The 21,536-nt window shown below is 41.8% G+C and overlaps 1 protein-coding gene across 1 annotated transcript in view; it reads left to right on the top strand.

Moving 5' to 3' along the window:
* The window catches only part of LAMA3 (laminin subunit alpha 3), an 881,606-nt gene that overhangs the window by 567,943 nt on the left and 292,127 nt on the right, over positions 1-21,536 (top strand). Inside the window, exons 35-36 of the mRNA XM_085605753.1 lie at positions 12,976-13,115; positions 17,513-17,628. Coding sequence (XP_085461879.1) covers positions 12,976-13,115; positions 17,513-17,628 — 256 coding nt within the window. The remainder of the gene's footprint in view (positions 1-12,975; positions 13,116-17,512; positions 17,629-21,536) is intronic.

Genomic DNA, 21,536 nt, shown 5'->3' with positions numbered 1-21,536 from the left:
TTCTATGGGGAAAGTCGCTGTTAGATTTTTAAAGATTAGGGACACTTAGAAATGAGTCAGGACCAAACCCTTTTGGACTTAGGAAGTTCTAGGGCTAGCACCCACGGGAGCACCGGAGTACTCGTGTTACCTCACCCAGGAAAGCCGGGTGAATAGGTGTCTTTTGGTGTCAGGTCGCGTTGTCGATTTCAGTGGGAGCTGGCGAAGAAGTGCTGCTGCCGTGAAGATGCGAAGTGTCCGAAGAGATCCAAGCCTGGATGGAAGATGAGAAGAACCTGCAAGCAGAGGAGACAGAGTCTGGGTCACTTGCCAGTGACAAGGAACGCGATGAGCAGATGCCCACCGATGTCGGGTGATTTCAGGTGCAGGAGGTGAAGCTTGACTCTTCAGCCATAAGGGTCAGGAGGTGTCGAGGATGACCAGGAGCTGGATTCGAGCTGTCCCACGAAGGATGTCGAGTGCTGCAGCGTCGGTGCTCAGATTGGACACAACAAGCCTTGGAAACAGCAACCCATGCAGAAACGAGAAAGATGCTTCGGTGCAGACCAGCAAGGTCTGTGGGACTCACCACTTGGTTGGGAGTCAGGGCACGTGTGGAGCAACCAGGAAAACTCAAGGAAATGCAAAGTTACCCCCTCAGGGACCCAACAGTCAACGGACCAGAGATCGCGAAGGGACCTCGAGACGAATCACAAAATGGCAGCCCATGGGTCACTCGGAATGACCAGGCTGACAATCTTCGGTGGATTCAGTGCTCAAGGTGGGGGTTACAACTCAGCCCAAGCACAACTTCAAGAGATGTCGAGAAGTCAATGCACTTGCAGAAATGCACGGTGACCAGGAGTTCCGGTTCCACACTACTCATGATGACTGCGGGTCTCAGCTTTGCTGGGGACTCGGGTCAGCTTCTGAGATGTCTGGAAATCCTCTTCCTGGGCTGCAAATACTTCGGAGTCCGGCGGGAGCTTCGATGATGCAGACCAGCAAATTGCTTCATTGGTGCCTGCCAAGCAGGGGAGTCACTCCTTGACCCCAAGGGAGATTTCTTCAGTCCTCTGGTCTTGAGCAGAGCGTCGAAGGTCCAGGATTCAGCGTCAGAGTTTCGTCCAGGGTAATCTAAAGTCCTAAGGACAGGGGTCCCATACTTATACTAAGGTAGGGGGCTGAGCATACTCTGGGGACCCACCTATGAAAGGGTTTGGAAAGAGGGGTGGCTACACCCATTTGCTTTGTCCAGTTTTGTCACAGAGCAGGGGCTGGCCCCTGAACTGGTTTGAGCTGGACTATGCAAGTTATCCACCCAGGAAGAAATGGCCTGTGACCGCGACACATAGTGACTGGTAGTCCAGCGATGACTGGACTTCGGTCAGACCGGAGAAGACCTTGTGGGACTTTGACCAAGCAACCAGGGCCCCCTCACCCTCTTTGTGGACCAAGTAATCCATGCAGAAAGACCCCTGTCATGCGCATCGCATCCACAGCATCCTTAGAGCTTCTTCAGCATCCTTCATTTCTTGCATCAGGACCACTTCAAAGGAATCCATCACAACGTGGATAAAGTCCCTGGAACTGTTGGAGGACTGTTCTTCGGTGAAGGTAACTGTTCCTGAGGACCTTGCTGGTCCCCCTGACTAGCACTCGGCTGGAGTTGATCGCCTAAGTACTTCTAATCGACCGCATTGACACTTACCAAAGTGTCAAACTCGTTGACACTTGTTGTTTGCAGTTGAGTGAAATTGCTTTGATTTATTATTGTTTGTAAAAAAAAATTCTGTCTAGTGTGTAAATTGTTATAAAAATAGAGTCTGTTTTTATTAATTGGTGACGGATTTCGTGAGTGTTGTGTTGATTTCATCTTCAATAGTTTTGGTGTTGTTTAAATGCTTTACACTTGTTCCTCTTTGTGAACCTTGCTTCTCAGTGCCACAGCTTCCCAGGGTTGAGTTGAGGGTTTAGCAGATGAAACCAATGGGTCCTAATGGGATTGGTAAGTGTCTTACATGGTGAGTGTTACATCTTAGTTTGCGAGCCATTGTGTGATAATGTTCGGTCTCGTGAGGGGAGCTCGTGGGGTTTGTGTGACGAGTGATAGATGCGTGATTCGAGTGTGGAAGGGCAGTTGGAGTGCGGTGGATGTAGGAGGAACAGACCTATGGGGCGTTTACACTGAACTTTCTTCTTCTGGAAATAAACCTGAACTTACACAAATGGATTGCTAAGCCGTCTTCTTTAAACAACAACACTTATAAAAGTGGCGACGATTAGATTTGAACTCGGCGTGCAGATTGTTACAGTCCATCTATTTAAAGGTACGTGGACACTTAATCGCTTAACTCTTTAAAATCGGGGGCAAAACATCGAGCCTCATTTAACGCACCGCTAAATCCTGAATAAACATTGAGTGCCCCATCGGACATATATATATATCGGATTACTTTGAAGATCACTTGCTGTTGTTTCATCCTAAACCAAATTGTTGTTTACGACCTTTCACATGCGCGTGGGTCACAAACGGTTCTTTTTCATATTAGAAAAGGAAATACCACCAAGTATACAAATTGTCGTACCGTTAACTTGGTGTCACGGACTAGTTTCAAACAGGCACAGCGTTACGAGGGCTTGACAGCGCGCGACGTCCATTCGTGCTCTTAAAGCAAACGAGCAGTGTTCTATGGTGAAACAGGAAGCTATCGTCGGAAGACAGCGTGAAACGTGCATCGTCATCACGTCACAATATTCTGTTCCCTAGCAACGGCATTTCACTCACGAAGGAGTTTTATGCGCTCAAACTAACCAAGAATTCAAGAATTAAAGCTGGTATAACAAAGAAACGACAACGGAGACAGTGGATTTAATCATTTAATTTCAACACAGCAACAGTTAATGGAAACGCTTCTGGTGGTAAACATCTGACGACGGAGACTACTTTCTTTATGTTAATTTATTGTGTTTGTGTTATCTAAATTGACTCATATTGACATTGGTTTTAATGTTCTTAATTCACTTATTAAGATAGGAAGGTTATTATGGTAGAATCTCACGAGTACAGTTGACCATACCATTGGAATTTTTTTTTAATTTGCGTTTTTAAGATTAATATAATTAACACAGTTGTTAGTCAACATGGAAACAAATGCAATATTAGCCCCTCCCAAATTTCTACAAAATCCAGGGTTACCTCCCATGGTTTGGGAAGATTGGAAAGAATCATTTGAAACCTATCTAGAAGCAATAGGTGGTGAATTTTTTTTATCTTCACGAAAGTTAGCTTTCTTAAAACATAATCTGGGAGTTGAAGGTAGAAAAGTATTAAAAACCTTACCTAAACATACTGATATTAAAGCATCACTAAATAGTGTAGTATTGGGAGATGATGGTGGAAACTCCACCGACGAAGAAACGGTATTTGACAGTTCCAAAGTACAATCTTTTGATATTGACGAGTACATTGTGGCATTAAATGCATTAGAGGAAAACTACGGGAAGAAAACTAGCATTGTAGTCGAAAGACACAAATTTTTTTCAAGGGTTCAGCTACCTGGAGAAACTGTAGAACAGTATGTTGCCGTTTTAAGGACATTAGCAGCAACCTGTAAATTTAAAGATCTACACGAACAAATAATTAGAGATCAATTTATTAACAGAACCAACAATCCGAAAATTCAAGAGAACTTACTAGATTTAAAAGATCCTAACCTACAGAAAACAATCAGTGTAGCTAGAAGAATTGAAAATACCTCACGGTATGTAAAGGAATTAAAAGAGGAAAATCCTAAGAGTGAAATCAATCTTTTAGACAACCGTGCACCCAAGACCACATTTAGTACACCCAAAGATCACAACAACACGTACAAATTCAAACCAAAAACTAAGTCAGACGTAGAGAAACAAAATGAATCTCGCATGCACACTAACAAGGGAAAAGTACAAATGACTGGGTTTAAACGTTTTTGTTTCAGATGCGGTAGCAACATGCACACAGCCAGCAATCCACGATGCCCAGCTATCAACGTCACTTGTTTTAAATGCAGTAAAACAGGTCATTTTTCCAAAATGTGCAAAACGGGAGATCGTGAATTTTGGAAACAATCCGTAAACACTGTTAATTACTCTAATGATTCTCCTTTAAGTGACAGGGACAGTGATATTGAGGTTATGGTAATTTGGGATTTGGTAGTAAACGAAGTGTCAGACATGTATCAACCACCCAAATGTACGGTATTAATTAATCAAGTAGAGTTAACTATGTGGGCTGATTCATGTTCACCGTTCACCATCATAGACAAACACATGTGGTCATCCGTTGGCAGAAGGGATCTGCTACCACCTGATGTTGAACCTGTTGGATATGCGGGTAACAAACTCCCTGTTTTAGGATATTTTGTTAGCAACTTATCTTACAAGGACAGGAACACTCAAGCTAAAATTTATGTGGTCGACAAAGGTAGAGCTTTGTTAGGATGGAAAGAACAAAGGGGATTGGGAATAATTCTTGATCCCAATCATCCAAACCAGGTATTACTTACAAGTGATCCCCACATGTCATGTTGGGGAGTAAAATTTCCCGAATTATTTAAAGTCAAACTAGGCTGTTTAAATAAGTTTGAGCATCGCATCATACTAAAATCTGATACAAAGCCTGTAGTCCACAAGGCTCGCAATGTTCCTATGATATTAAGACCACAATTGAAGTTAGAACTGGACAGATTATGTAAAGAGAAGATTATAGAACCTATTGAATCATCCGAATGGCTTAGTCCAGTGGTTTTGGCACGCAAACCCAATGGAAATTTGCGCATGTGTGTGGACTTAAGGGACTTAAATAAGAACATTTGGATAGATCGTCATCCTCTCCCACGCATCAATGAAATGATAGCTTGTGTTAAGAATGCTAAATATTTTTCAACAATCGATTTATCTAACGCGTATCACCAGATAAAATTGCACCATACATCGCGCCATCTCACATCTTTCATCACTCCCGAGGGAGCATTTCAGTTCCTTAGAATGCCCTTCGGTTTGGCTTCGGCAGCGGCAGTATTTCAAAGAATCATGTGTAATATTCTCAAAGGTATAAACAACATGCTGGTTTTTCAAGATGATGTGCTTGTATGGGGTAAGGATATGGCAGCTCATGATGCAGTTTTGGATGATGTCTTATGTAAACTTCAATAAGCTGGTTTGACGCTTTCAGCTGATAAATGTAAATTTGCCATGACCCAGATTGATTATTTGGGCCACACTTTGTCAGCTGATGGTGTCAAACCTAAGAAGAACCTTTTAGATGCCATTAATAATGCTCCTTCTCCTGTGGATAAGGAACAACTGCGCTCATTTTTGGGTTTAGTAGAGTATTACTCTAAATTTGTAAAAAATGTTGCATCTAAAGTACATTGTTTGAGGCTGTTAATGAAGAAAGGTGCAAACTTTGTGTGGAGTTCAGACTGTCAACTAGCTTTTGATGACCTCAAAAAAGACATCAGTCAAGCAGTTGCCCTTAAACCATATGATCCCCACAACAAATCCATTATTGTGGTTGACGCCAGTCCGTATGGACTGGGTGCTGTTCTAATGCAGAAAGATGGTACCAAAGAGTGGGTAGTTGCATTTGCTTCCCGCACTTTAAAGGGTGCGAAATCAACTTACTCTGTAATTGAAAAAGAAGCCCTTGCGTGTTTTTGGGGCATTAACCATTTCAGAGCTTATGTATGGGGCACACAATTTGAATTAAGAACAGATCACAAGCCCTTAATTGATATTTGCACAACCAAAGGAGCAGGGAAGGCCACCCCCAGAATTGCCAAGTGGTTGTACAAACTTCAAGAATATGACTTTCAAGCAGTATATGTACCAGGGCTTAAGAATGTGAATGCTGATTGCTTATCACGGTTACCTCTACCATTAGTTGCCGAGGAGGATTTTCCTTTTAAGGACCTAGATGATGATTTTTTGATAGCTTCAGTTGAGGAGGTGTGCAAGGGTGCAATCAGTTTAGAAGAATGGCAACAGGCAACCTTAACCGACCCGGTTTTACAACGAATTGTATCATGTTTAGGTAAGAGTTATAATCATCAGGATTTAGATAACATGGAATTATCTGATTACAAAATGGTTTGGCCAGAATTTTGTGTGGAATCATCAACTGGTATAGTAAGAAGATCTGATAAATTGGTAGTTCCTGAGAGTTTACGCCATAGATTACTGGAACTATTACATGAAGGACATCCTGGTATGTCCAGCATGAAAAAGAGGGCAAGATGTGATTTTTGGTGGTCTGGAATTGATAAGGACATTGACAGATTTGTAAGGAATTGTGTAGCCTGCATGTGCAGTGACAAATCTCACATATCACAAGACACCACTATTGCACCTACTGTATTTCCGGATAGACCATGGCAAAAGCTTGCAATGGACATTTGTGGTCCGTTCAGTACAGGCTATATAACGGGCAAATTCGCTTTGGTATTGATGGACTATTACAGCAAATGGCCTGAAGTTGCTTTTGTTAGGGAAATTAAGGCATCTAATGTCATGAGCTTTTGTGAGGAAATATTTCTCAGAGAGGGTTACCCGGAAAGCATAATTACAGACAATGGTCCACAATTCATTGCCAATGAATTTCAAGAATATATGAAGGTGCATGGTATTAAACATATCACCACGGCAGTGTACAACCCTAGGAGTAATGGGATGGTAGAAAGATTTAACAGAGTATTAAAAGAGTGTATACAGTTGGCTGAAACAGAGGGAGAGGATTGCAGAGTTTCGGTAAAGAGAATGTTGTGGAACTACCGCAACACTCCTCATTCAGCCACTATGGAGACTCCTTTCAGCCTTCTCAAAGGGAGATTAGCATGCAGCAAGATCACTCCTGCTTGGATGCTTAAGGGTAACGTGAGGGAGGTTCATAAGGTAACAATAAGGCAAAGAGTTGAAGATTATCAATACAAATATGCCTTGAGACATAACAGCAAAATTAAAGGACAAATTAGATCAATCAGAGTAGGTGATTGGGTGAGAACTTCTCTTGAGGGATTACCCAGAATAGGAATGTCCAGATGGTCTAACCCCAAGGTGGTTTTAGAAACTAGAGGTAATTGTATTAAGTTGAGTGATGGAAGATGGTGGAATCTCAGGAAGGTAACGTTATGTAATGAGCTTGAATCTAGAGTTTGGACTAATAGGGAGGATTGTGCCCATTTGCCAAAGCTGGATTTTCCCAATTTGGTTCCCTCTAATGATAAGGTGGAGGGTAAGCCAAGTGTTGCACAGAAAACAGGTTTGAGGAGATTATCAGGACGAATCATTCATAAACCAATGTGGCAAAAGGATTATATGTGCTCCTAACATGGATGAGGATGTGTTAGTGGGTTTTGAAAACAATGTGTTTAGTCTGAGTAGTTTGGCCATCACAACGAAAGCTTTCAATATCATTTTAGCTTTATATTTTCTTTTATGAGTATTCTTTCATTTGTGTCATTAGTTTGCTATTGTTCATTAATGTAAATAGTTGTGCATTTTTGTATTGTTTTGAAGGAGGGAGATGTGTTACATCTTAGTTTGCGAGCCATTGTGTGATAATGTTCGGTCTCGTGAGGGGAGCTCGTGGGGTTTGTGTGACGAGTGATAGATGCGTGATTCGAGTGTGGAAGGGCAGTTGGAGTGCGGTGGATGTAGGAGGAACAGACCGATGGGGCGTTTACACTGAACTTTCTTCTTCTGGAAATAAACCTGAACTTACACAAATGGATTGCTAAGCCGTCTTCTTTAAACAACAACACTTATAAAAGTGAGGTTGCACAACAACACCATATAATGGACCCCATTTCCTCCCAATTGATATCCGTTTATATTTGGGCTATGTGATATTGCTTTCTTTGCTGCCACACACTTTGTGACGTTATGTGGCAAACCCTGCAAATTTGTAAAGTTTTCATATCTCAAAACAATATGGAAAAAATATTTTGTTGGAGAAAAATGTAGCAAATTACTGTTTTGAAGAATGAGTTTTCAACCAAATAGTTAAAAAATCTTTTGCCGTTTTTAATACTTGATTGATTAAATTAAAAATGTTTTCAAAGGGTAATTTACAAAGATGTTCCAAAGGTTTTTCCTTGGTGAACTGCAAAATTCTCCCATTTCTGAGGCAGAATAAATTACTTTCCCCATCTCTAGTTTACATTAATTGTAAACCTAGTCGAATGCAGTGCCTAGTTTGTAAATGTTTAAGTGCCAGGGCCCAAAGTTTTTATCAGAAGCCTGCTGCCTGCACTGCCAAATATCGGTCGCCGAATACCAAGGCAGTCTAGTCATGACTCCACCTCATGTCTCTTTCATCCATCACAAATACCCTGTCCATTTAGCTCACCTTTGCAGGTTCTTTTTTATCCATGTTTTCTCCCTTTGTCACTCTTTTCCTTTCTTTCTCGTCCTCCATTTTTCCTGTCTCTCTTACTCTGTATCAGAGTTCCCCAAAATGAGTGCTGTGGGCCCCACCTGCAACTGGTGGCTCACATTAAGCACTGGCCCACTGTCAAAAATCTACTTAGAGGCAGCATAAAACGTATTCCCCTTACAGCAAACAACATCCCCATGCAACATATTTTCAACATAATGGACATGGATATAGGATATTGCTGCTTTTGTACATTTCAAAATAAGTCTCCAAAAGTGACTTTGGAGATATTTTAAAACATTTGCATATTTCATATCCCTCTCCCAACGTGTTTTATTCGTCATGCTTTAGTAAACTGTCTGCCAAATTTGCCTGTGTTTTCATACTAACAAGCATTGTCATTTCTAAAGGCTTTGGTGAGAGGCAATAAAATATTCAGATTCAACCATCATGCTCAAAGCCAGAGTCCAGTTCGGTTGCTATGCAAAGGCTGCACAAACAGCTGTATGCCAGAAAGGAAATGAAATATGATGGCACCCCTTATTCTTATGTAACTTCAACGCCTTATTTCTTTTTTAAATATTCATAACTGGATGGACTTTACTGCTCAAGGATCCCCTGTCTTCAAGTCGCTCTTGCTCCCCCTTATGTCCCGGATCCTGTCTCTCTGTACATTGCGTTGTGTTCTATCCTTAACTCCCCTCAGTCCCATGTTCCCCCAACGTATTTCCGGTTCACACCAAGCTCATCGTGGGGAGGGTTTACAACAGGGGTCTCCAACAAGTAGCTCGAGAGCTACTGGTAGCTCGCCAGTACCTTCAAAGTAGCTCTCAGAAGAGAAGTCAAACCCAGTATCAAATTCAGAAATTAGGTGCCTATTAAAGAAGGCAGCACTGCTCATCTCAAGACCCTTAGAGTGACGGTCAGCCAAACCTTGAGCAGTAACGCATACTAACTCTGTATTTAGTCTGTATCTGATCTCAATATAACTAAGCCACAAGGAGATTGGCCATGTTGTAGTCCCTGCATTATCAGTCACAACATGTGTGTGAACAGTGGAAAAGAAGTACAGCAGTAGTACCCTGAGCAGTAATCAGTGATGACCCACCAAAGTGTGGGACTGCCGGAGTCAGAGTGAAAATGTGTCAGTTGGGTGCATGATCAGCAAAAGACCTGAGGAGAAGAGGGCTTGACCCAGACCATAGAAAATTAAGAGACGTATCAGCATTTATGTGCATCCATATTAAACACTATTGCTTCCTGAAAGCTACCCCTGGTGTCAAGGACCACCAAATGTGTATGCTAGCCCCCATCATAAGGGTGTTATCTCTGACATAATTGGGCCGGTTCCTGGCATAATAGTGACAATGGCATAAAAATGGTCATCCTTTACTATTTTGGGTATTTTTGGTCTAGTTGTGGTATACTAGCAGCCATCATTGACATACTAGGAGCATGACTGGCCTACATTTACCTATTCCTGGCATAATAATGGTCATGACTGATATACAGTCTCTGGGTTTTCTCTGGAAAATTGAGTTTGTTTGCCCACAGTGGAAAGTGGTATTTGATACAAAAATGTGCATTTTCAGAAACAAATGAATGATAATTCAAGCTGAGCTGTGGAGACCTACTGCTGTACTTGTGTCCTTTGTGCAGTAGGGCATGTCAAGATTTGGTTGTTACTTCATAAGTCAGGTGGCAGCATTTTATATTAATGAACAATTTCACAGCATTTCTGCTGGTAACCGCACCTGGAATACTTGGGTTATAACTACTGATAATCCTGCTTACGGTGGTCATAGTGTACTGTAGTCACTATTTAACAGTTATAAAATTTGCTAGTAGCTCAGGAAGACTTTCCTGGAGCAGAAGAAGCTCTCACTACAGAAAAGGTTGGAGACCCCTGGTTTACTACATTGTTTCCTGTAAAATAGAACGAAGACAAAAACAATCAACTTCTTCTACAATTATCCATTTGTCTCCTCTCTTCTACCTCCCTGGTACACCCTTTACTGTCCCTTATTTTCTAGTACTGGGGCTGATTCATTATCAAAGGGACGACTGTGCTCACGAGTGTGGTTAATAAGAGCCTCAAAAGATAGCAAATGCAGAAAATCACTGCTCACAATGTGTAGAGCTGTGTAATCTAATTTGTGATAAATATCCGGTTGAAAAATATGACGTGCTCATGAGTCATTTATGATACTGTACTGAAGACTATGTGACCATACACTGGGGCTAATCTTATCTTCGAGTTTATGTGGCTGTGAATTTCGTTGGAGGTAAAAACAAAAATAAGTCTGTGGCACAAAGCCAGCTGGCTCTGGAAACACCAAACTCCTTGGAAAATGCATCAACTGTCTGTCCTACGCATTGTTATGGCTGATAACAGAGTCTGTGCTTGACACTCCGAAGAGTTCCATTGAAAAGTACCGCTGACCAGGGCATGGCAGCAGCAGGGCGCAAGAGCGTGCCAAGGGAAAAGCCAGCGAGTGACCAAGAGTGTTTGGGTTCAAAGGGCCCAATCGGAAAGAAGGGTGTGGGCACAAGTAGGATGTACACTGTATAACCTGTTATGAAGATGCCTTGCTTTGTAATCCAAGAGAAGCTAGAAACCAATGCCATCATGGCAAGCATGTTGCAACATATGATGTGATCTAACACCACAAAGGTCTTGGTGTACATTATTGAAGGGAAAAAAGGAAAGGCATGAGGGCCCGTGAAATGCTTGCACAGCTGGGGGGGGGAGGTAAGGCCTCACAATAAAGCTCCTGCTTTGTTGCATGTCCTTTATAGTTTTGTTGTGTGTTATTCCTAGCCAGAAAACTGCGTCACATTGGATCCTGACTAAATACACTTCCTAATACTTCCACCGTTCCTGGTCCAACATCTCTGTTTATTTAGATAAAACATACCAATGGAGTAGTTCCTCTTGAAAAATAAAAGAAACCCTAATCAGAATAGAATCAGTAGCCTGACCAAGAGAATCGAGGGAGTTCCGAGTGGTCAGATCATAGTGCCCTCACACACCCCGAAAGGTGTCATGCTTCATCATAGGGCGCTCCTGGTCAAGCCGGTGCTGCAATGCTTGCCAGGCCTGGGGGCTCTGTAGCGGATATCTTTTGATCCGTAGATGCCGTTAAATGCGTGCATGTGAAGGGTTGCAAAGAAAGGGTGGTGAAAGGAGTGAGTATAAAAGAGACTAATGGAACCAGGGAAATATTTATAGGGAGATGGTCCTTTCATACAATAAAAACAAGGACGCTATCTTGAAGTCGCAATGTACCCTAATAGCTCATATGTGAAAAATATGGTGGGGTCCACATGTTTCATGCCTCAGTTGCCAGGAGGGTCAAATGGCATCTCACCAGGACCAACACCGGTTTGCCTACCCTATCTGTTGAAGTATGTGGGTAAACCATTAGGTTGTGGGTGCCCACTAAATTAGAGAATACTGCACCTGTGTTGATGCCGTAAGGTTGATTCCACCCAAGGCTCAGGATAGAGATACCCCTTTGGTCAGACAGAGGTCCGCGACTCAGCTGCTGGAGGAAGTGATCCTTGCGGGAGAGTGTCTCTAGACCTAGCCTCCTCTGCCAGCCTGTAGCCTCCTCTGCCAGTACGTCGCCTTGTCATATTGGAGAAGTAACCTCAGACTGTCTTAGACAAAGGCAGATGCAGAGGTGTCATAGCCAGTGACATATCCACTAACTATAGTACACCACGTAGGGTGGGTTGGTGCAAGAGATGAGAAGGATTTTGTTTTTTTGTGGCAGATTCTCAGATCCTTAGCTATCCTTTCTTGAAATAATACTTAAGTCTGAAAATAATTTACAAACTGGCCCAAGCACTCCTTTTGCTTAGCCTGTAAAGAAATGGACCAGCATTCTTAGGTGTCCTGACCACTCTTATGCTTCGTTACATTTTATATACCACTTATCTTACCCACATTTTTTTATCATGACTTGAAACGTCCATGCATCTGTGGTCTCAATGACTCTTAAACAGTCAAGACTGAGTTTGTATCATTTTCATTTAGCATCTTTTAGTGTGATTTATGTAATAAATGTACTTTTCGTAAATACACGTGTCTGGGCTATAAGTACATCTACTAAAATAAGCATATTGTTATACAAGCTCCTCTCTAGGCCAGCTTCTCTAGGACAGCAAACATTTAAACACGTTTTCTTCCTATTTGTAATTGTTTTGCTTTTCCTCCCCTACACTCTGTGTTATCTGCTATCTTTCTTCCCATATAGCTCTCTTTAACTCTCCATCACACTCTGTCTGTTCCTCCGCCCATTCTATTTCTTTCTCTCTCTCTAGTTTGTTATCTTTCTCTCTTTCTCACTTTCTTCCTTCCTCTCTCCTTTTTTCTCTCTCCCTTTCGAGCTTTCTGTCTTCCACTTTTAATCTATTTATTTTTATGAGCTGTCTCATAAGTGTATCTTTACGGCGCCTTCAGGTTTCTCTCACCTTTCAATGAACAGTCTCATCAGCGTGGCTTTACAGTTCCTGTAGGTTTCTCTCCCCTTTCTTTATGCTGTCTTATAAATATGGCTTTACCATACCTACAGGTTTCTTCAATGCTTCGTTTTGTCCTCATGTGTTTGGATGTCGCGACCAGGTGATTGCAGAGCACCGTATTGCCCTCGACGTAACAAACCCGGAGCTTTCTGTCACTGTGAAAGTCCCTGATGGGAAAACACTGGTTCTGGTAAGTTAACTACCGACTGCATGTGATTTTAATCCACTCATACAATGTCAAATGTCATAACCATTTATTTTTATTAAAACAGTTTCATTGTTCTTAAATAATGCTTTAGCTCAAATGATAACATTTTAATTAGTGCTGGGAGAAATTTTAACTAGGCCAGAATAGCCGGAGTAATTACACATTACTCTTGTGATCTGAAATTCATTAATTTAGGCGATTACGCCAGCTTGTGTAATTAAGAATAAATTGGGACAAAAATCCTACCACAGGAGCACAGGAACAACGGACTACGGGCTAGATGTACTAACATTAGAACACCGATTTCCAAACGCGAGACTCTCTGAACCGCAATTAGGAAATCGGTATTCCTAATGTATGAAACTCTTTTGAGTTTCATTAGTGATTCCTAGTGGGTCGCAAATAGACCAACCTCATGCATGTTAATGAGGTAGGTCGTAATTTGCAACCCATTAGGAATCACAGTCATCACAGGTATGGTGGCCTGCTGAAGTCAGCAGACCACCATGTCTGTGACTGTTTTTTTTAATTCAGCCATTTTGCTCTAAGGAAAATTGGATGCATTTAAAAATGTAAAAAAAACTTTGCAGTTCGATTTATTAAGAGTAGGCAGTGGTCCGTGTGACCACTTCCTGCTCCTAAAAATAGTTTTATTTACATTCTCAAAGGGTAAGGGGTCCTTTGGGATGCTTCCACTTTGGAAATGGGTTACCACCAGTTGTAAACTGGTGGTAAAGTATTACTGTTTTGCGACTGGAATTCAGTTGCAAAACCATAATACATACCATACCGATTCGGTATTTATAAGGGACGCTCTAAACACGCCCTTTCCAAATACCGAATCGCAAATGCAAAATGTGATTCGGTAACAAGTTAATGAATCACATTTTATACATTTGAAAAAACATTTTTCCGGTGGCAATCAACCAGATTCTGCTAATTTGGCCGTTTGCAACTGGAAAAATGTTTTGTACATCCAGCCCCAGGAGAGAATGAGCATCTGCTGGCTACTGCTGTTTGTGTCTTGTAGCATGTAGTGCTATTTTCCTATTGTAAAATGCATCCTTGGGCCATTATTTTGGATGAAAGGGTGCATTTGGCACACAAAAAATAACGCTAAATTCTGGATTACACTTTGCGCACAATTACACATAATTATGATTAATTTTGCAGTAATTATACTAGAGAGAATTACGGCAGTTACGCCTACCCCTAATTTTAACATGATTTTCAGCAGAGCAAAGTGGGTGTTTAGACTTTAGACTCTGTGAGATGTATTTGTCAGTCCCGCCTATATTAAATTATATTTAAAAATTGCCAAAATATTTTTAGATCTAGACCATACATTTATGTATGTATTATATAACTGACTGCACTTAAAGGTTTAGACCTCTATTGCAAGTCTAGTAAAATTCCCTATTCGGCGGAGGTTAATAGTGGTGAGGTGCTAACGCTGAAGTCCAGTGGCTGAAACTGCCAACTCTGGAGCCTTTTCATCCTAGGTTGGAAGCCAGGCGTTAGTACTTGACAGAAAAATCATATGGTTCTCAGCAAACCACTTATTCTCCCTATGACTGAATAAAAATTTAAATATTTGAAATGCAGTTATAAATATGTAAAATGTAATTCAAAGTGAACCTCCACATGATTTACACAATCTCCCAACACCTACCCAGCTAAGTATGTACTAACACAAATACATATATACATCTCTCTCATCGGACACGTCACCAGGTGAAATCTATGGGACAGAAGATGACCGAAAATGGAGAATTACCTTTGGATTCTAGTGCAAGGTTTCCAGTTATGGCACTAATGTATTATAAATTATTTAAGAGCATTCACAAACATGGTGGCCTGCTGTCCCCACTAGGCCACTATCCCTGAAGTGGATGCAAATCATAGTGAATCACAATTTGCAACTTCCCTCCACAATATTCATGAGATATGTCAAATTGTGACCCACTACGATTCGGTATTTTAGGAATTGACTTATTAGTACGTAGGTCAGTTCGCAAAAAGCACTGTTCTAAAAAAATCAGACCACAACGGAAGCAAAAACATATACATAAAAAGGTGAAAAAGTCTGGGAATTTCACCAAAGCAAATGGCATTACCTACTGATCTGCTACCTATCAAACTGCAAGCCAACTCACTGGTGGAGCCAACTATCCATTCACCTACTTCACATGCTCATTCTCATCATCACATTAAGTACCTTTTTGTCAAGCATTTATTAGAGTGTTAACAAAACATTTGAGCATATTAAAATGCGTTAAAGAAGTCTTGTTTATTCTCTTCTTTGATGGAAACATATTTTCTCAATAAGGTGTCCCTAGTTTACTACACAACAAACATCGTATCAATGAAAATAGTCCCAATCATTCCATATCTCACTAGATTCTTATTTTCCGAGACACATAGTATTACCTATATCGTTATATGTCTACAAATAAGTATAGAACTTGTTTTAAGATTTGACGTACTGTACTCTGTTCATCAGGGTGGCTGAGGACATTATCTACACCATCCTAATGCACTATCTTCCCCCAAATTTATATGACAACTGGCCCGGCAGTCATCGCTGACATTGAAATTAAGCGTCGTTAGGGTGGTACCAATCAATGTACAAAATGCATGGTGTGATGTCCGCCTTCATTTTTGAAAACTGTTCACCAAACATTTCAAAACCTTTTTGTTTTTCTAAAAACAAACTCTCATAGCACACCTGCGACTTGACGTTTTCTCCTAGGATGTGGGGGTTCATTATTTTGTTTTCTGTCCCTCACCGTTACTTTTTTCCTGGCAGCGACAGACAAGAAAATTAATTAAACTAAAATTGGGCAGACGGTGTAATGTCCTTCCTCCAACAGCCCCTACTTGGTCAGACTGTCAGAGCAGGTTTTCAGTCGACCGAGCCAACAGGGGATCCTTTGACCAAAATCCTAAAGTCTGTCTGTTGTGCATGAGAGATCACCAGATTGTAGATAAATCCTTTATTCCACAAAGCAAATATGCATGAAACAGGTGAGCGCCAGGATACACTTCCATTCAGTCCCCAGTCCAACCGTAACTGCCCCTGAACCCGAATCCCACTCACCTAGTGGCATTCCAAGCACGCTCACCCTCAACCTTAAAGGTAACACACAACAGCTTAGCACAAACCACAAACACTAAGGTAGGACATAACACATCCCCCCTCCTTAATAAACAAAAGCAAATAAACCAAACAACCAAGACACAAAACAACTAACGAACAGACAACACAAAAAAAAAATAAACTAACGAATAATTGTGCTTTGCACGCATGGGTTCGGATCCCATCCTCGTCGCCAATTGTTGTGAATGAGAGATCACCAGATTGTAGATAAATCCTTTATTCCACAAAGCAAATATGCATGAAACAGGTGAGCGCCATGATACACTTCCATTCAGTCCCCAGTCCAACCGTAACTGCCCCCGAACCCGAATCCCACTCACCTAGTGGCATTCCAAGCACGCTCACCCTCAACCTTAAAGGTAACACACAACAGCTTAGCACAAACCACAAACACTAAGGTAGGACATAACACTGTCCATCTCTAAATGAGGCGGGTGGACCGAGGCATTGGTGGATAAGGTACTTCGTCACATTTGCAACAGAGTACCCTGTCTGACAAACTCTAAATTGGGCCCATAGTCTCACCAAGCTTGTACGAAATTGTTCTTATGCAAACCCTATGCATATTCCTATTTAAGAGGATACTGAGCATCATCGTTCATTTCCCTTATCACTGACCTCATTTACCTTAATGGATTCTCACTCTCCAGCAATCACACAGCTTCATATATTTAAACTGTATGCACTTCAACAGAGTTTCATTCATCCTCAACCACAACGCCTGCAGCAATGAAGATGTAATATCATTCACACAACAGTTAACAGCACATTTCACACATCACACACACTATAATTAAATCACACTTGTTACACACTAAATAAATCTGTCTTATTTGTTCCTCACATTTATGCCCACATAAACTTTAGTATGGTCTCATTTGTCTACCTTCCTTATTCTATGCTCTCCATACTAAATGCATCCCTTCTTACACAGGGCTTAACAGTTTTCATGTACATGTATACAGAGGAGAAAATGGGCCTCTTGCCTTTCCCAAACATATAATAAACATGTCCAATTCAAATGTTATTCAGGGAACATATAAGTCAAAACAACTGTGCACTTGCTAGAGGCTTTCGCAAATTTAGCAAATCAGAAATGCAGCTGCACAGATTGTCTCTTTGGGCACAGCTTAACCTAGGGGGCATGTACAAGTTTTAAAGTGTGACAAAGCTGATACGATGTGAATGAGTGACTTGTATCTTCTGATTATATTAACAGGGACACATTCTAGCAGTCCCAGCCGACAACTACACACATGAACTTCTCCTGGAGAAACCGTTGGACAAGTCTTTTGACTTCATCAGTAGTTGTGGAGGAAACAGCTTCTATAATGAGTAAGTGTAAACTTTTAATGTTCAACCATATGTAGGCAAACCAAGGGGTTTTCTAAGAATCGAATCAGTTTTTTAAGAGTTACCATCGCAAATGCAAAACAGAAGAGAAACAACACCAAAGGCCATAATAAGGGAATTGTACAAGTGCTCAGCAACTTTGGCTCAACCGACCCATGTCTATGCATGTGCCATTTTTGCGCTGCTTATTTTCTATATTTGTCAGTGCAGAATGTACATAATGTAATCCAGCCGAATTATGTCCTGTGCGTTTGCATCTCTATGTAAAATGTCCTCAAAGGATTATTCTTGAGGGCCTAGGAACAAAATCATTGTCCAGCACATGTAGCCCCAAACCCATTAAAAACACAGAAAATGGCAACAGTCTTTCCCAACAAGATTAAAATGACAGCAAATTTTCAAGAATCAGAAAAGGTATTTTGAATCTCCCTGAAGCATAAAAGTGTGTTGAGGTATACATTGTTTAAGGACAGTGAGAGCCCTTCTTTTCCACAATCTCCCTAAAATCAACATACTGAACACGAGGCACATTCGTCATGTTTGTTTCTGCAAGGTAAGTCACTCTGCCTGCTGCTCAGTACAGCTTTGGTGCTCCCTGTAACACTACACAAGCTTTGTTTCAGCTTGCCACAGGCACATTGAATTGGTCCGCAATCTGCTCCAACCACGAAAGTACCTGCTGAGCGTGTGGAGATTATGCCTTAGACCAGGACAGGTCTGAATGCTTTATGCAGCATTTGGAGCTCACCTCAAGTAGCTAACTGGTGGGTACTTCCTGGGGCACCAACCCTGAAGGCCCTTGAGCCCAAACGTATCTTGATTTTTCTACTTCTACCCAAGACAAGTTGGTGTGTCCTCTGAAGCGCTTTACTGTATTATCTCAGCTTAAGGGGAGAGTCCTCGAGTCAATCATTGATTCAAATTACGTATCTCGATGTTCATGTGGGCTTCGTGGAACTCAAACCTGGATGGAATCATTCGCTTTTCTGAGACAAGATGAGTATTAACTGTGGTGTTATTCTCAACTGGAGTCAGCAGAATATGTCTCACTATGATAGGCTAATCCAAAGGCACCACATTAAACGTCTCTGTCACCATCATGGACCTATAACTTCACCTGGTCATGTCCTTCTATAAGAATATGTGTGGTTGATCCCTGTGGCACATGTTCCATGGTGAGTGCAGACACCATTAACTAACAGTCAAAATCCACTTACGTAGCACTGTAAAACATGCCACTGCAGCCTGTAGTGCAGTTCTATACTGCTGATATCGACCTGGAAAACTATACCTTTTGCCAGGCCTAAACCTTCCATTTCAATACTTATAAGTAAGGCCCTAAAGGCTCATTAGGTAGGATGAATGGTATTTGAAGAGTAGGACAAGTGTTTACATGTCCTGACAGTGAAAAACTCCTAAAGTCTTTTTTCACTGTTGTAAGACTATCTCTCTCATAGAATAACACTTACTTTATTACACTTATTACACTTAATAAGTGGTAACCAGTTTTGGGAACAGATAGAGAAATGCTTCTTCCACTCCTTTGAATTGGAATCTAAACCCCTCTTTAACTGTAATGCCAGATTTTACATTGCAATTCTGAAAATGCTACTTTTAGGAATTTGGAATGTTTCTGCCTAAACCAAATGTGTCTTTCTGCCAGTGTACTGGGTCACATGACTGTGAATAGCTCTCCTGTTGTGTTTTGTATATTCTTTCCAGCCATGGGGACAAAGGGTCTTGAGTGTGGGGCAGGGTTGTTCTCTCCTCAGCAGGATGTCCTGAGGGGTTTGTACTCAGCCTTCCTGAACTTCATATGTTAGCCTCAGGGCTTTGCCCACCCCTTCCTGATTTTCAAGGGCTGCCTATCCTGCCACTGACAAATGCAGCTCACACCTAGGCCTCCTTTCACTTTGTTATTCTACACAGTTTGGAGCCAAACCCAGGAAAGGGGGCAGGTTAGACAAAGGGAGCTTCCTCTACCCACAAGCTACCACTGGAGTAAAAGTGGCACCTTCAGAACATCTCATCAGAACACTCTAGAACTGTGGAAGATTCAGAAAAGGGACTGCTTTGTTGTCTGAAGAAAGATTGGACCTGCTTTCTTTGTACTCAGGCTTTCCAGAAGTGAATCTAAGGGTCAATTGGCAGACCTCCTGTTTGGGCTACAAGGACACATCAAGCTTCCGGAGGCTTGTCCTGCAACTGCGCTGCTGACCAGCACCAACTAAACTGGCCTGAACTTGCCTAAACCCTGTTGCTGACCTGTGCTGGAGTAAGTCCTGATCCCCAAGAAGTAACCCTTCAGATCCTGAACTCATCAGAGAGTATTCCTGCACACAAATCACAAGTCCTGACCTCCAGGTGAAGATCCAGATGTTTTTGGACTCTTTGCGACCATTCACAAACTACTCGTGTCACCCAACACCCATCCGTAATGCATACTGACGCAAATCTCCAGAGAAGACTGGCTCTTCTCATCAGCTCCCAGATCCAGCGCCAACTGTCACAGTCCCTAGCAACCGCCAGCACAAAGTTTCAGCGATGACTGACTCTTCATGCCAAACAGCAACCGTCGACGACCTACTCATTAAGCCAACAACTATTTTCTAAATTGGTTCAGGATTTTATTTGTGCTGTGTTTTGAATTTATTACTGTTTGAGTGTTGCATAAATACTTTACACATTGCCTCTAAATTAAGCACAGGTTTATTTAGTGGCTTTGGTGGTTCACCCGACAAGTATTGTGTTTATTATTTGAGTGGGCCTTCCACCCCTTTCAACAAATAAACCAATTTTTTGCAACTGCATTTTCAGGAAACCCAAATTTGCCCTGGTCGCAAACCTTGAACCTGGAACGTTCCTGTAATTCCCCAGCTGGCCCAGAGGAGCTTCCCCTGACCTTAATAAAGGCCACTTAATTTGATTAGTGATCGCACCTTCCAGACCAACAACTCCAGAGGTCTCTGAAGATATTGTGGAGCCAAACCTGTCTTGGTATGATCCATTTGCCTAGGAAAGCCTAGGTGTCAGTAGCAACACTTCATGAGTGGTTTCTTTGAATAGGAACAGGTACCTTCTTTTGGTCACTGTTAATCACCTTTAGAGGCATCGAACCAAAGGCCCAACAGGCCTCGGAGAGCTCTACCTCAGCATTATCTTCCTCTAGTAAGTGGGTTAGTCTGAGATGTCCTTTGCATGTTTAGTGAGCTATATCTCTTTGTGGGACAGGCATCTGAAGATTCTCAGTGTAGGCCAGAAATCAGGGCGTTGTGGGCAAACTAGAATACATGCAGGAACGGGAAAATGATGTGGGCCATAGGGGATGTTCGGCAGGTCTTTGTCACACTGCCCACAAGGATTGGAATAAAGGTAGCTTGGTTCTCTTATAATCCAAATAACATAGGAGGCAGAGATGAGACACACTTGCAGTGTGACTAATCTCCTTATTTTTCTGACTGGATAAAAAACTTCAATGAGCTTTCATCCGTTTTTCCCAAGCAACTCGCCCATCATGTCTCACCCTTTAGTTCTGTTGCGTAAATTCAGATTGTTGATCAGATGGCCTGGTTGCACTTTGTATTCTATTTGGAGTTTGGTAAGAAGGGTCCTCGGGATTTATGGCAGGGATAGCTTGGAATAAGTCCTAGTAGTGTTGCAGCCAGTTCTGGACTCTCATCATGTTGATTAGCGCAGTCAACGACTTACACTAGAACAGACCAACAGAACAACACTCTGCATTATACTTGAGGGCCTCCTGAATCACTAACTTTGCAGTGCTGAGTACTTTTGAAAAGAAGGACCTCTGAGTTCTACTGGGAATACTGGAGCTCTGCCCTGGGCTGAGACTGAGAGTCCTGCATTGGTACGTGGTGAGAGTCCAGTTTCAG

Source organism: Triturus cristatus, chromosome 5_1 (assembly GCF_964204655.1).
Source record: "Triturus cristatus chromosome 5_1, aTriCri1.1, whole genome shotgun sequence".
Classification (NCBI taxonomy): Eukaryota; Metazoa; Chordata; class Amphibia; order Caudata; family Salamandridae; genus Triturus; species Triturus cristatus.
This window is presented reverse-complemented; position numbering and strand designations above follow the sequence as displayed.